This window comes from Lonchura striata, chromosome 26 (assembly GCF_050655825.1).
Source record: "Lonchura striata isolate lonStrDom1 chromosome 26, ASM5065582v1, whole genome shotgun sequence".
NCBI lineage: Eukaryota > Metazoa > Chordata > Aves > Passeriformes > Estrildidae > Lonchura > Lonchura striata.
This window is the reverse complement of record NC_140728.1, coordinates 2,107,001-2,120,105: the sequence shown is the minus strand read 5'-3', so window position 1 is coordinate 2,120,105 and position 13,105 is coordinate 2,107,001. Positions and strand designations below refer to the sequence as shown.

The following is a 13,105-nucleotide window of genomic DNA, read 5'->3' as shown; positions in this document are numbered from 1 at the left end:
TCTGACTGTCTGAGACTATATTTTCTCTCTGAGAAATAAATGTTCTAATGTATGGAAAAAAAAAGCAAAACAACAAAACATCACCCTCAGAAAGAGTTCTTCCTTGCTAACGTTGTCCTGAAGTCCAGAACTCACCGTGATGGCTTTTAGTGATCCCAGTGGTCCCAGGTACAGGTGGGCAGAGCAAGGACAGGGAGGTGACACAGGGAGGGGTTTCTTGTTCTGCCTCCATGTCCTGTGTCCCCTGTGCAGGGGGTGACACCACTGGGTGCTGCATGGAGAGGTCTCACCTTGAGCTGGTTTTGTTTATTTGTAGTTTTTTTTTTTTTTTTTTGTTTAGTGGGAGATTTTTGAATTCTTTTTAAAATTGATGTTAAACTAAGGATCACTCTGTTTTCTCAGAGAAAAACAACAAAAGGCACACACAAACCAAGTCCAAATGCCTGAGAAAAATAAGTCCACCTTAGGAAAGTGACTTTGTGAGATACTGTTTGGAGTTTTATTGGCAACAAGGTTCTGCCTGTCACATGCTTGGCCCGGGCCTCACTGCCTGCTGCTTTCTTCCCCTGGGAACAGAAAGGGAAACGTGGAGGCCTGGGAGCCTCCAGCCCTGCCAGGAAAGCCCTGGTGGCCCAGCAGAAGTGCTGGGAGAAGCTCAGGGTGGCCCAGATCCATCCCCTCAGGCCTTCCCAGATGCAGCCCTGGCACAGCACAGAGGTGCTGCCCACGGAAGGGGCTGGCCCCAGAACCACCCCCAGCTGCTGGAGCTGACAGCACCCAGAGCAGGGCCAGCCCACAGGGACGCTGGAGGGGACAGCAGCGAGAGCTGCCCTGGCTGCTGGGGACAGCCACTGCTGCGGCCAGGACTGCTCCTGCCCGAGTGCAGCCCTGGCACAGCCCTGCCGGGCCCGGGGGCACTGCCAGCACTGCAGCCCCGTGTCTCCAGCGGGCTCTGCCTTGCTTCTGCTGGCAGCTCCCACCTCCTCCACTGCCCAAACCCTGAGAGGCGTTTCTGGCACACCTCGGGCAGAGCCAGCACTGCAGGAACACATCAGGGTAGAAACCTGCAGCTCTGGAACAACCGCCCCACCCTCCAGAGGGGTTCAAAACCCTACAACACCACAGCCAGGCATCCTTCTCAGGCGTGGAGAGGATGGGGAGAACAAGGGGTTCATGTTATAAATATAAAATCTGCTACAAAGAGAAGACATATATTGTACATCTTTGACCCATATACACAAGAACACAATATACACAGAACGCCTCGGAGGAGTGGGGACGTTGTCAGGAGGTTTTTGAGAGATGTTGCTCCCATACCAGCACCCCCTCTCTGCCTTCCCCACACTCTGCATGGGGCTGTACTCCCAGAACATCAGTCACCAAAAGTTCCACCAGGCTGGCACGCATCATTCCAGGTGTGTGTGGATGGAGTGGTCGTGGCCCCTGTTGTGCCTGCCCTGCTGCCCTGGGGGAGAGGTAGGCAAAGAGGATGGAGAGAAGGAGGGAGGGCAGGCACGAGGGACTCTCTTGTGAACCCACAAAGTGCTTGGGGGGGGTCTCTGGACCCTCCTGGAGCGAAGGTAGGCCCTGAGAGAAACTTCTTGCCCTGCCACCCTCGTGGGGAAGGATTCTGCGGCCAGGCAGGTCTCTGATAAGGCATTTTCATCTGGGACTTGGTGCAAATGGTGTCAGAAGAGAGGAGGGAGCAGGTGGGGCAGCGCACGTGGTGCAGGCCAACGGGAGGCAGCAAAGCTGAAGTGGTCCCAGCCAGACAAGCCCAGGACAGGGAGTGCAGAGGACAGGAGGGCTTCGTCTCTGGCTCAGTTTATCTGTAAAGCTTCCCCCATGTTCTCTCTTGGCCCCTTGAAGCCTCCCTTCCTGGTGTGAGCCACCAGCACGGAGTGAAATACTGAGAGTCGTCAAAATGGCACATCCAGGCGCATGGAGTGGCAGACAGGCACACGTTCAGAGTTAAGACAAGAGTTCAGGTGAGCTTTGTACAGCAAAGAGCAGCTGCTGGCTGGAGTGTCCGAGGACTTGGGATGACAAAAATGCCACAGTGATCAGATCGGGCCAGGACAAGGGATGGGCACAGGAGAGAGGAGCCAGTCCGGGCACCTATCGGCGGTAATGGTTTGGGGCATCTGCAAACATGTATTTGAGTCTGTAGGCTTCAGCCAGCAGCAGCCCAATCTCTTCATTACCCCAGTGTATCGTGGGCAGGTTTTGTAGCAACATCAAAAGGCCCTGGAAGAGGGGAAGATGCTTAGTTTGGAGAGGCTGCAGGCAGAGCACGGATCCGGTGCGGGCTTGGGGCTGGCCTGAGCAGCGGCAGCAGCGCTCAGTAACTTTTGCTCACCACACTTGCAGGTCTGAAAGGCTCAGGGACAACATCAAGATGTGTTTGGGAATAGATCTGAACCAGTGAAGCAGCCTAAGGCCCTTGGAATAAGGGTGCTGTTACAGGGTTACAGCTGGGCACAGGAGGGCAAACACTTTGATCAGAGCTGGAATGGGATGTCTGAACCCTCCAACAGCTCCATTCTCTGCCCTTATCACCAAGGCTTAAGTTACTTCCAGGCAAAGCTCCTGAGACCAGATGATCTTGAAGCCAGCTCTGACAGCTGGCTATGTCCACACTGGGCTCCCAACCAGAGCAATTCCCTGCCCTCTACATCCCCTCCCCAGGGAATCACCCCCAGCCTCAGGGTCTTACTTGGAAGTCTTCCTCATCCAGGATCTCCTTCCGCCACTTGATCAAGAAGGCAGCACAGACGTACAGGTGGAAATGGGAGAATCCTTCTGGCTCTGACTGTGAACAGCAAAACTCTGGGTGAACCCCTGCAGTTCAGCTGGAGAACAACCCCCCAGACACAGGTGTGAGCCACCCATCGTCCAGCTGGCTGCAAACATCCTGGGGCCACACTGCTTTGTGTCCCTCAGCACCCCAGCTGGTGCCAGACCTTTGTCCTCGTGGGGACAGGGACACAAGTGACAAGCCAAGCAGAGAGGGCAGTGGAGCCTGCATACCTGGTAGGTGTCCCAGAGGCGGATGGTGCAGCGCAGGGGCAGCTCCCTCATGAGCAGGTTGTTCATCCAGCGAAAGGCAAACTGCAGGTACTCGACCTCGTACTTCCTAAAGTGATTATGTACCTGCTCTGAAACAGCACATTTCACTTACACACCTGGGGCTCACAGGGCCCCAGCTCCTGCACGCGGCTCACTGCACAGTGGCTTTCACACACTTTCAGGCGGAGGCTTTTTTCTCCCAAATTCCTTCTTTCCTCACCCTGTGCTGTCACCAGGGGGTTTTTGGCTGACCCTGCCCTGAGAGTTCTCCCAAAGGAGGCCTCCCTCTGCTGTGACAAACCTGACCAGACTCCCGTGTCGCCTACCATCGATCCGGCTGACCAGCTCCTCCAGGGCTTTCACTTTCTTCTGGATCCCTGGCTGTGCAAAGGTGTAATTGTCCTGTGGGGAGAGGCCCTGAGTCAGAAGCAGCAGCTTGAACTAGAAATGATCAAACCCAAATCAGCAGCTGGACAGTTGGGATGAGATTCCCATGAGCCAAGGAGACAGGGCTCATGAGCACCAGGACTGTCTGCCTGCTGTGAGTTCCCTGACAGGATGGGACCACCTGGACAGGCACAGCACTCATCTCCCCAGGATTTCACAGATTAACATATTTAGTGAGGAAACTAAAGTCACTGAAGTAGCAAAACCTCCCTAATGCTGGAGCATGCAGAACACACACACACGGGGAGAGGAGACAACCACACTGGCACCCCAGCGAGGGCAAAGGAATTCCCGTGGCCCCAGAGGCTCACCTGTATCCCATCCAGCAGCTTGCTCATGCACCAAAAGCTGTCAGCCTCGATGCTCCGTAAAACATCCTGGGACAGGTTTGTCACGTCAAAGTTTTCCACATCCTCCTCTGCAAAAGAGAGAGAAGAGCATCAGGGAGATGGAGGACACCAGGGACATCGGACAACCCCAGGGGCTTTATCAGGCAAAGCTTTGCAGGAGCACTGCAACACTCTAAAAGTCAGGAGACACAGGGCTGGCCCTCCTGGCTTGACTGACCCAGCAGTTCCCTCCCTTTTCTCCTTGGGAAGAGAGCACCCACCACGCTGCTGTCAGGCCACTAAATCAGATTGAATAACAGGGCTAAGCTGGCCCATTTCCAATTTCAGAGGCTCAGCAATCCTGGCAAGCAACCAGGGAGCAGAGATACAGCAAGAGGTCAAAATATAACTCCAGCCTGGCCCAGGTACTCTGAAGGAAGAGCACATCATCATCCTCTTCTCCAGCAGAGCAAGTTTTTCTCATGCCAGCATTTCACACCACTTCAAGCCCCACTGTCAGGAGTGCTTAGAGCAGCAAGTGTCACTTACCAACATGCTCAGAGAGGAACACAACAAAGAATGGGGTGACCAGGTCATTGATGCCCTGCACATAGCCGCTGGCTGGGTGGCGAATGGCCCAGATAAACAGGATTCTCTCAAAAATCTAGAGAAGAACCAGGGAAAAAGCAGGTACCTGCATTAGCCATGCACAAAGGGAAGGCAGAAAAGCATAACTGCTAAGCTCAAAGAGTGCAGACCATGCACTAACAGGCTTTTCTGTAGCAGGAAGGTAATCTTAGAAGCATAAAAGTCCTGTGCCATCCACAGATCCCACATGCAGGCCAGCCCACTCTTCAGACAAGACAGCCCAGGCTCCTCATCAAAACCTCTACCTGAAGAAATGCAGACAGAACTTTTTAAGACCCAGGCAGCTTAATATTCACAGGACAGGGCAGAGCAGCCTCCTTGGCTCAACATCAGGTGGGAAGATGAGGTATCAGCACAGTCACAGCCACCAACATTCCCAGACTGCCCCAACCCCCTGTGCTCTGACACACCACATACACACTCTGAGCTCCTTTCCAGAGAGGACAGCTGCCCACACCTCCTGGCCACCTCTGGAACCCATCCCTGCCCAGGTTGCTCCCATAAAAGAGGTTTTGAAGCAAAACAGAACTATCCTGTGTTGTGGTTCAAACACCTTCAATTTGTCTCAAAAGCTTCAGGTTTTCTTCCAGCTCTTGGCTACATCTCACCAAGGCAGAGATCATCTCATAACCCCCAAGCTCCAAGTCTGATGGCTTTCAGAAACGTGGGACAAGACCAGACAGTTCCAGGAGGTATTTGCATCAGGAGCTGTCAGGCAGGGAAGTTTCCCCACAGAGTTCACTCCCTAGGAGCAGCGCTGGCCTCACTCCACACACACATCCCATGGCAGATGTAGGGCAGGAGCTTCACCCCCCCTTACCTCCTGCACGAGTGGCTGCTGGAAGAGGGGAATGAGTGGGTTGGTCCTTGGAATGTCAATGTGGATCTGGAAAAGAAGGTGGGTTACAAACACCAGCTGCACTTTCCAGGGGCACAATGACTTGTCACAGGCTAACAGAGGGGAATCCACCATGAGTGTTCCCCCAGGCAAGAGCTGACAAGCACAGTGAGGGCTACAGATGACAGCTGTACTGAGAAAATCATCTGCAGTCTGCTCTGCTCATGTGCAGGCAGGCAGGAGGAGGGTTCCTACCTGTCTGTAGGTGTCCTGGTGGTGCTCCTCATTCCGGGAGTCGTAGTACTGCTGGATGAAGCCGAAGTACTCCTCCCTCTTGCGCTGCAGGGTCAGCTTGCGGCGCTCTGAGTTGGCGGGGAGGTAGCCCTGCATTGGGAGAGCTCAGCTCAGGGCACAGCCTCCCTCCTCACCAGCCCCGAAATCCTGCCAGCTGTGCACAAACATCAGGCACACAACCCGGGAGCTGGGGAAAGAGCTTTCATGGAATTTGGCCTTCCTAGCCCCTGAGCTTGGAGTAACTCAACTTCATCAGGTCCAGTTCCCCAAAAGAGAGTGAACCACCCAGTGCCCACACCAGTCTGGGCTTTGAGCTCCAAGAGGATGCAGCAATGGCACTCCCTGATCAAAAAACCCTACAGCTCACCTGGGCACTGGGAACATACAAGCAAGGCTGGCTATGGGACACAGGGAGGTGCAGGAGCACTGTCCCTGAGGTGGCACAGTCACGCCAGACTCCGGTGTCACAGCTCCTGGTACTTACTGACAGCAGTCTCCAGGTCACAGGCCGGACCTCTCGGGGCACACCAGGCCAGCTGCATTTTCTCAGCTCATCTGCAAACGGACAGTGGTGGCAATGGATTAGATCCTAGGCACGTCCAGGCACCACTACACCTAGAAGGAGAGGAAAGCCCAGTCTGCTCCTGCAGGCTCTGGAGACAATGAGCCTCCAGGAAGGCTCCCACACTAGCAGTGACTGGGGATGTGGGTCTGCTGCAAGGAGAGCAGAGATTATTTCAGCCCAGCTCGGGCACAGAACAGGGAGCTGGAGGGTCACCAGTGTGCCAGGACCTCAATTCTCATGCAGAGACAGCCCCCAACCATCATGTGCAAGATGGGCAATGATTAGGGACAGACAGGGAGGGGTTGGAGGACACTTGCCAACAGGGCGATTCCTGCAAACACCCATCTGCTACAACTGCAGGCAGTGATTTTTTCCACCCCAAAGCAGACCTGATGCAGGCAGCAGGCCCCTTGTGCCCTCCCCTGCCCACCCTCATTGTGCCCCACTCACCCAGGTCGGTGTTGTGGCTGGAGAGGAGCTGCCGGAACTTCTCCAGGCGCGTTTTCTCCCGCACGGTCATGGGGGGAGCCCCGGAGGCATTTTGGTCAGAGATTCGAGCCACAAGGGGAATGACAGGCCGGAGGGGGAGGGACTGCTGCTTCTGCAGGGGGCTCCTCACACAGGCCTCCTCTAGCAAGGAGCAGAGGCTGCACTGAGCTGGGGATGGAGGTTGCACCTCTCCAACCCCACCTCGCTCCCACAGCCACTGTCAGACACTGCAGATTTCACCTTTCTGTTCTGATCAGACTGCACTCCACACGTGGACAGGACACAGGAGACAAGGCAGAACTGACATTCAGATCTGCTCTGCTCTCCAGATCCAAATATCAATCAAGCTAATTGCAAGTGCAGAGCCAGGAGCTGATGGGCTGCCAGTGCCATCTCCTGAGGTACTCTCAGTGCACAGGCAGACAAGGCAGTGAACAGGGGCTGCTGCTGCCCAATTCCCTGCTCAAGCTGTGTCAACATGACCTCACCCAGACTTTTGCTAAGAGCAGCACACCAAACCACCCTGGAAGCAGACAGTGAGCAAGTCTCAGCAAGAACTGAATAGATCTCAAAACTGACATAGCACCCAGAACATGGAATACTCTGGGGCAGACATGCCTGTATGCAGGCTATTGAGCAGCTGAGGACACAAGCATTAAAGCCAGGCCTCTGAAAATGGCTCCTTGGAGTACAGGACACTAAAAGAAAGAAAAAGCCTCTGTCGTTTTTACGGGCTGTGCCACAGCCTCTTGCCCACACTGGGAGTAGCAATGAGGAGGTGAGTTCAGTGGCCAAGTAAGAGAGCACTGGAGCAGGAGGCTGCTCCTGAAGATGGCTCTTACCAGAGGTCCTGGAGAGCTGGGCCTCGCTGCTGGACTTGATGACCTTGCAGTTGGTGGGCAGGTCCCCGAGGGCAGGCTGGCACCGCTCGGGCTTCACCCGCAGCTTGCTGTGGTTCTCCAGGACCTGCGCTGCCGCGGCCTTGGCCACTTTAGAGTTCAGAGTTTGCAAAGAGGACGAGGAGGAGGAGGAGAAGTCCTCGTCTTCATCATCCCCGATGTCCCAGGCGTCGCTGGTACTGCGGGCAAACTCGTGGAAGCTGGAGGCCTTCTTGCTTTTCATGGGCAGCCCACTGGCCTTGGAGCGGTCCTTGATGAAGCTGTGAGCCAGAGGAACAGGAGCCCTGCTGTTGGGTGAGTTCATTTTCTTTCCTTTCCCCACGCCCTCACTCCAATCAGCCAATCCCTCTTTCCAGTTTCCCTGCTCCTCCTCCCAGACCTAAGGAATATGTTAAGTCTCTCTGGGCTGCCCACTGTCAGGAGTGGCTGTCACAGTGGCAGCACACAGCTGGAGAGGTGCCAGCCTTCCTGGCTTGGAAGGGCAAATGGGAGACAGGTACAATTCCTCCAGCTCTGCCTTCCCCACCCTACACAAAACAGGTAGATTAACACCCAAAAAAAGGCCTTGCAACCTGGAGAGAGGCATGTCAGAGGGTAGACAGAGCAGGTCTCCTTCCATGGACACTCCCCAAACAGCTGCAGTTGTTCCCACAGCCAGGCCAGCCTGGGTTTTTCCTCAGGCACAGAAGGAATTTACTCTTTAGCTACAGGAGCCAAAGTCCACCACCTGAAGCAGGGAACTTCTACCACTACACAGCACGGGACAGGGATAAGGAGGCAGTTCAGACCAGGAATTCTGCCTTTTCCTGATGGGAAGGCTGCTGCAGCTCTCCAGCCTTGTAGCTGCTGGGCAGTTTTACCTCCCTTTCTTAATTCCTCCAGCTCCAAAGAGAAGCAGAAGGATCAGACACTGCTTAAAAAAGAAAAAAATGTCTGTTTCCTTTGATGTGGGTGTTACTGTATGGATTTCTGGCCATAAAGGGCACCAGCAGATAATCTCTCCCTGCAAGCTTCCACAGAGCTCAAGGCAGCACCACACCCCTTGCACTGCTGTCCTTCTCTGTTGCAGTATCACAGTGCCAGGGATGCTGGAGACCTCCACCTACAGCAGAGCTGCCAGGCCTTGTGGCTGCATCTCCAGGAGACAAACACTTGCTTTTTAAACACTTATTTTTTAAACACTTACTTTTTGGTGAGCCGGGAATCCAGTGGAGGATGCTGTGCTCCATAGACAGGCTGAATGCTGCAGGAAGGGGAAAAGAAAAAAATCCAAGATGCTGTAAAAAGAGGTCCAACAAATAATCTCAGCCTAAACTGGGGTCATGCTTCTTGCCTGCTATCAGGAGTTGAATAAAAGCCCAAAAGCAGCTTCACAAACCTTCTAACTTACAAGCCTTAGATCCAAAGTGTCACATGCAGATGAAGATTTGCTCTTTGCAGTAGCAAAGAGAAGCCTTGTTTAAACTCTTAGGCCCAGTCCAGCCTGAGCTGGGATTTGAGATCTGCTTTTTCCTGCACCACCAGCTCACTCCACGTGGCCACGTGTCTCAGTCTACCTGCTGCACACACTGACACTTGTTCCCTTTTCCAGTTTGGGGAGCTCACCCTCCCAGGCTCTGTGGGACAGGGAAGGGCTCCAGGCAGTGACCCTGGGGCTCCTCCATAAATGTACTCGAGGGTTTGAAGCCCATGCTGGCTCTCAGGATCACAGCCAGTGCCATGGAGGAGGAATTCCTGGTACAGTACGTGGTTTGACTCAGGTCCAAATCCCAGTTTAATCAACTACTTCCTATGTGGCCTGAAATGAGTCACCACATCTGGGTCCCTGGTTCTTGGGACTCACGGGACAAGGAGCCTGAGGGCTCCAGGCCCTACAAGGGGGGCATCACCTCAGAGAGGAGCTACTAAAAAAAAGCTCATCACTGTTTTTACAGACCCTGGAGGTGAGACAGGGATCCTGACTTACCACCTGCATTGGAGGAACTATTCGCAGCCACCCCACCCTGGAAAAGAACCTCTGGAAAACAAGTCCTGCAATGCCATGGCACAGACAAAGGCCCTTTCAGAGCTGGCACACAAGGAACAAGCTTCTCTTGGGTCAATAGAGCTGGCCTGGTTTCTAGGAGCTGCAGATGGTGCCCAGCAGTAAAATCAGCAGAGCCCAGCCACAGAAGAGAGGGATGGCAGCCTGGTGCAGCTGGGAACAAGCTGAGGATGCAAAAGCAACAGGTCCAGCTGGCAGGGGAGAGATGCAGAGAGCCAGGGAAGAGGCTGGAAACAACCACAGCACAGAGAGATCCTGGTGGAGCAGCCCAGCCAGGGGTGGGCTCACCACTGCAGTGGTTGTCCCTCGTGGCTGGAAGTCCTCACAGAGTTTATCCATCGAGGATTAAGCCTAGGACAGAATGTGATGACTAATGAGCACCTGGAAGTCAGGACTGCAATTAAGCAGAGGCACCTCCACGTGGACATAGCAAAGAGATGATGAGGAGTGAGAACAAGCCCTCCAGAGCAGCATTGCTTCCCAGGGACGTGTGGCAGCTCCCTGCAGCACAGCAGCCAGCAGAGCCTCTCTCTCCCATGCCCAGAACCAAACTCACACTGTCCCAGGATGTCCAGCAAGGTTCCTCCTCCCTGTCAGGGACCCACAGGCTGCCAGAGGGGAACTGCTTGACCAGCCTGGGAAGGCCTGGGCTTCACAAGACCCATGAAGGATGTGTGTTAGAGAGAGGAGGGGATGGGCAGCCAGTGCTGGGGGAGGAAACCCTTTCCTGGGGTTCTGAATCAATGTTTGACACAATGGCAGAGGGTGCCACCTGCACACAGCTCTTCTTGAAGCCTTACAAGCCAGACACTCTCCAAGAAGAATCTCAAGCTGATCTAAGCTGTGCTCCCAGCCTGACTGGACGAGTGCCCTGTTCTGTCCCAGTTTAAACCCTTTGGGACAGGCATTTCCTGCTCCCTGGATGCTCAGTGTAGGGTACAAGGGGTGACCAATGGTGTGAGGTACAAAGGCTGTGCTCCCTGTGTGACACCTCCCAGGATCATCACAGGGTGTGGGCTATTGACACTGCAGCAGAGCACAGCCTGAAACACCACTGCCACTGGACACACACACATTTACTTCCAGCAGGCTGTTTCTCCCCTTTTAAAACAGCATTTAAATAACCCCAGCAGACCTTGCCTGCCCATCTCTCTAAAGAGCAGGGAATAAACAACACATCACAATACGCCAGAGCACTCGGCCAACACATCCCTAGAAAATTACCAGGCAGAAAATTCCCAGTGCAAAAAAGCCACAAGACAGCGCTGTAAAAACAAAACAGCATTTACCAGTTCTAAACTTACACCTAAAATCCACCCTAAATCTACAGGGAGCAAAAGCAAATAAACTTTATCAGCAAATAAAAGCTAATACAACTAAGTGACCAAACACACAAAGTGTCATGGAAAAGGAAGCTAACACAGTATCCAAGTCCCTACAAAGCCTCCCTCTGCCAGATTGTCAGGGGAAAGAAAGGAGAGAGCCAAGAATCTGTACAGGAGGGTCTCTCAAAGCTCAGACAAAAAAGAAGAAAGGGAGGTTGATGTTTAGTGACCATGGGTGAAGGACATCCCACCTCACCCTCGGAATCAGGCTGCTGAGGACCTGTTGGTGGCTGTCCCTGGAAAGAGCCAGCACACAGGAGGGAACAAGGATGCAGGAGACCTGCCAAGCAGGCAGGCAGGAGGAGGAGAGAGCACTGCCAAAACCTTCCCCGTGCAGCGTCTCAGGCAGGCCCGGCTGCCGGCCAGACCGGTTCACCTGGTTTGAGTTTCCAAGGAAAGCTCAGAAGTCACCAAAAGGAGAAGAGGAGAAGGTGCTGTCCACGACCACCAGCTGAGAGCATGGCTGACAGCTTCGGGTAAGAGGCAGGAACAGCTGGGAAATAACCCAGGGAAAGCACAGGATTCTCCTCCCACAGGGGCAGCAGAGGAGGAACAGAGCCCCTTGCTCTCCCTCTGCTTACCACAGACATGTTCAGCCAACCTGAAGGAGCTGCACATGACAAGCAGATGAGTGAAAGCACTTCAGAAAGAGATATTCAACTGGGCCAGCAGGATTTAAAACTTACTAAGCATTTCAGACTGCACCCATACCCCAGGAGGCGAAGGGCAGGGTTCAGATAAGGCAAATGAGAGCAAAAGTGAGGAGCACCAGGCAGGAAAAGCACTTGAGAAGCCTCCACAGAGAGGCTGATGCCCTCTTTCCACATCAGCCTTGCTCCCGAGGCGCTGTAGGGAGCCTCTCCATCAGCACCAGCCTCTTCTTCCCAAGCACCATGTCAATCACTCATTTCGCTTGTTTCTCCCATCCCTGAGAGGAACATCACAGCCAGAGGAACCGAGGCAGGGGAGGTATAACCAGAGCCCTCCAAGTCCTTCCCCTTGAGCAGAGGGGGACCAGGAGCGCCATCCCACAGAGCTCAGGGTAATGTTAGGGTTACCAGGGACACCCCTTTGGGACACAGCTGCTGCCACCCAAGGCGACACCCCTGAGGACTTTGGGAAGGACGAGTTTCCTTCAGTTGCTGTGGGAAGGAGGAGGGTACAGCCCTGGCTCTGACCTGCCCCAAAGAGGCCTCCAAGGCATCCTGCTCCCTCCATCCTGCTTCCCACAGGGGGCACACAGGGCGTCCCCGCAGCCCCACACCGCCTGCCCTGTCCCACAGATGGGGGAGCAGCTCTGCCCCTGCCCCTGTCCCCTGTACATTGAACCTTCCCGCAGCAAAATCACCTTCCCACACCTGGGGTGGCCCTGGCATCCCCCCAATTCCAGGGAGGAACCCCCAACCAGCTCCTCAGCCCCGCAGCCGGGCCAGATCCTTCTGGCACCCCCGACCTTTCCCCTCAGCCCCCGAACCAGGCCGGGTGACAGCGCCTTCCCCGGCCGGAGCGCAGGGGGGGCGCGGCCCTCACACCCCTTCCCGGGGCTCACCTGCCCGGCAGCTTGGCGCTGCGCTTCCAGAACTGCCTGCCGCTCTCGGCCGCCATGGCGGAGGGCGGGGCGGGCCCGGCGGGCCGGCGGGCGGGGAGCGGAGACCCCCGGCCGGCCGGCCCCGGGCGCGGAGCAAGGCGCGGCCCCCGCAGCCGCCTCAGGCCCGCCCGCCCGCAGCCCGCGCCGCCGCCATCTTGGCTCCGGCCGGGCCCGGCGCCGCCATTGGCCGCTGCGCGCGAGGCGTCGCGGATCCACCAATCGCAGGCGGGCACAGCCGCGACGCGCGGGAGGGGGCGGGGCTTGCTGCGCCGGTAGGGTGGGAGAGACCATGGGGGGCGCGGGGGGGACGCGGGCGGCACCACCCGGCTCCTGCCGGGGGGGGCTGAATGACATTTTCGGGGTTTTTGGGATTTTCTGCTTTTCCAGGGAATTCGCGGCGCGGTTCCATTCCCGCCCTGGATCCCGCTCGCCTGTCGTGTGGGGTTTTAGGTCCGGTGAGGTGCCTGCTTCGGTCTGACACCTGGAGCAGTTTCTGTTCAGACTTTTAGA

At 55.4% G+C, this 13,105-nt stretch overlaps 1 protein-coding gene across 4 annotated transcripts; it reads right to left on the bottom strand.

Moving 5' to 3' along the window:
• Positions 1 to 476: 476 nt before the first annotated feature.
• TBC1D22B (TBC1 domain family member 22B) lies at positions 477 to 12,716 on the bottom strand. 4 transcript variants are annotated; one of them, XM_085561116.1, is made up of 14 exons: positions 12,557 to 12,715; positions 9,911 to 9,973; positions 8,765 to 8,821; positions 7,522 to 7,862; positions 6,641 to 6,820; positions 6,110 to 6,180; positions 5,587 to 5,715; positions 5,314 to 5,379; positions 4,395 to 4,509; positions 3,828 to 3,934; positions 3,396 to 3,471; positions 3,031 to 3,158; positions 2,717 to 2,812; positions 477 to 2,247 (listed from the first exon to the last, which is right to left on the bottom strand). In XM_085561116.1, the coding sequence occupies exons 1-14, from the start codon at positions 12,610 to 12,612 to the stop codon at positions 2,119 to 2,121; spliced, it is 1,614 nt and encodes a 537-aa protein (XP_085417242.1). In that variant the 5' UTR covers positions 12,613 to 12,715; the 3' UTR covers positions 477 to 2,118. The 4 variants fall into 4 exon arrangements, with proteins under 4 accessions (XP_085417242.1, XP_085417243.1, XP_021391697.1 ...); XM_085561117.1 differs by having other exon boundaries at positions 7,522 to 7,838; XM_021536022.3 differs by lacking the exon at positions 9,911 to 9,973 and having other exon boundaries at positions 12,557 to 12,716.
• Positions 12,717 to 13,105: the final 389 nt, after the last annotated feature.

What these genes read in the sequence shown, in the direction of transcription:
- TBC1D22B (XM_085561116.1), bottom strand. Translation starts at nt 12,612, where the DNA reads ATGGCGGCCGAGAGCGGCAGGCAGTTCTGGAAGCGCAGCGCCAAGCTG. An exon ending in CCAGCTCTCCAGGACCTCTG is followed by an intron (nt 6,821 to 7,521) that starts GTAAGAGCCATC and finishes GCTCCTTGCTAG; the next exon opens with AGGAGGCCTGTGTGAGGAGC. An exon ending in TGGATGAGGAAGACTTCCAA is followed by an intron (nt 2,248 to 2,716) that starts GTAAGACCCTGA and finishes CCCCTCTTCCAG; the next exon opens with GGCCTTTTGATGTTGCTACA.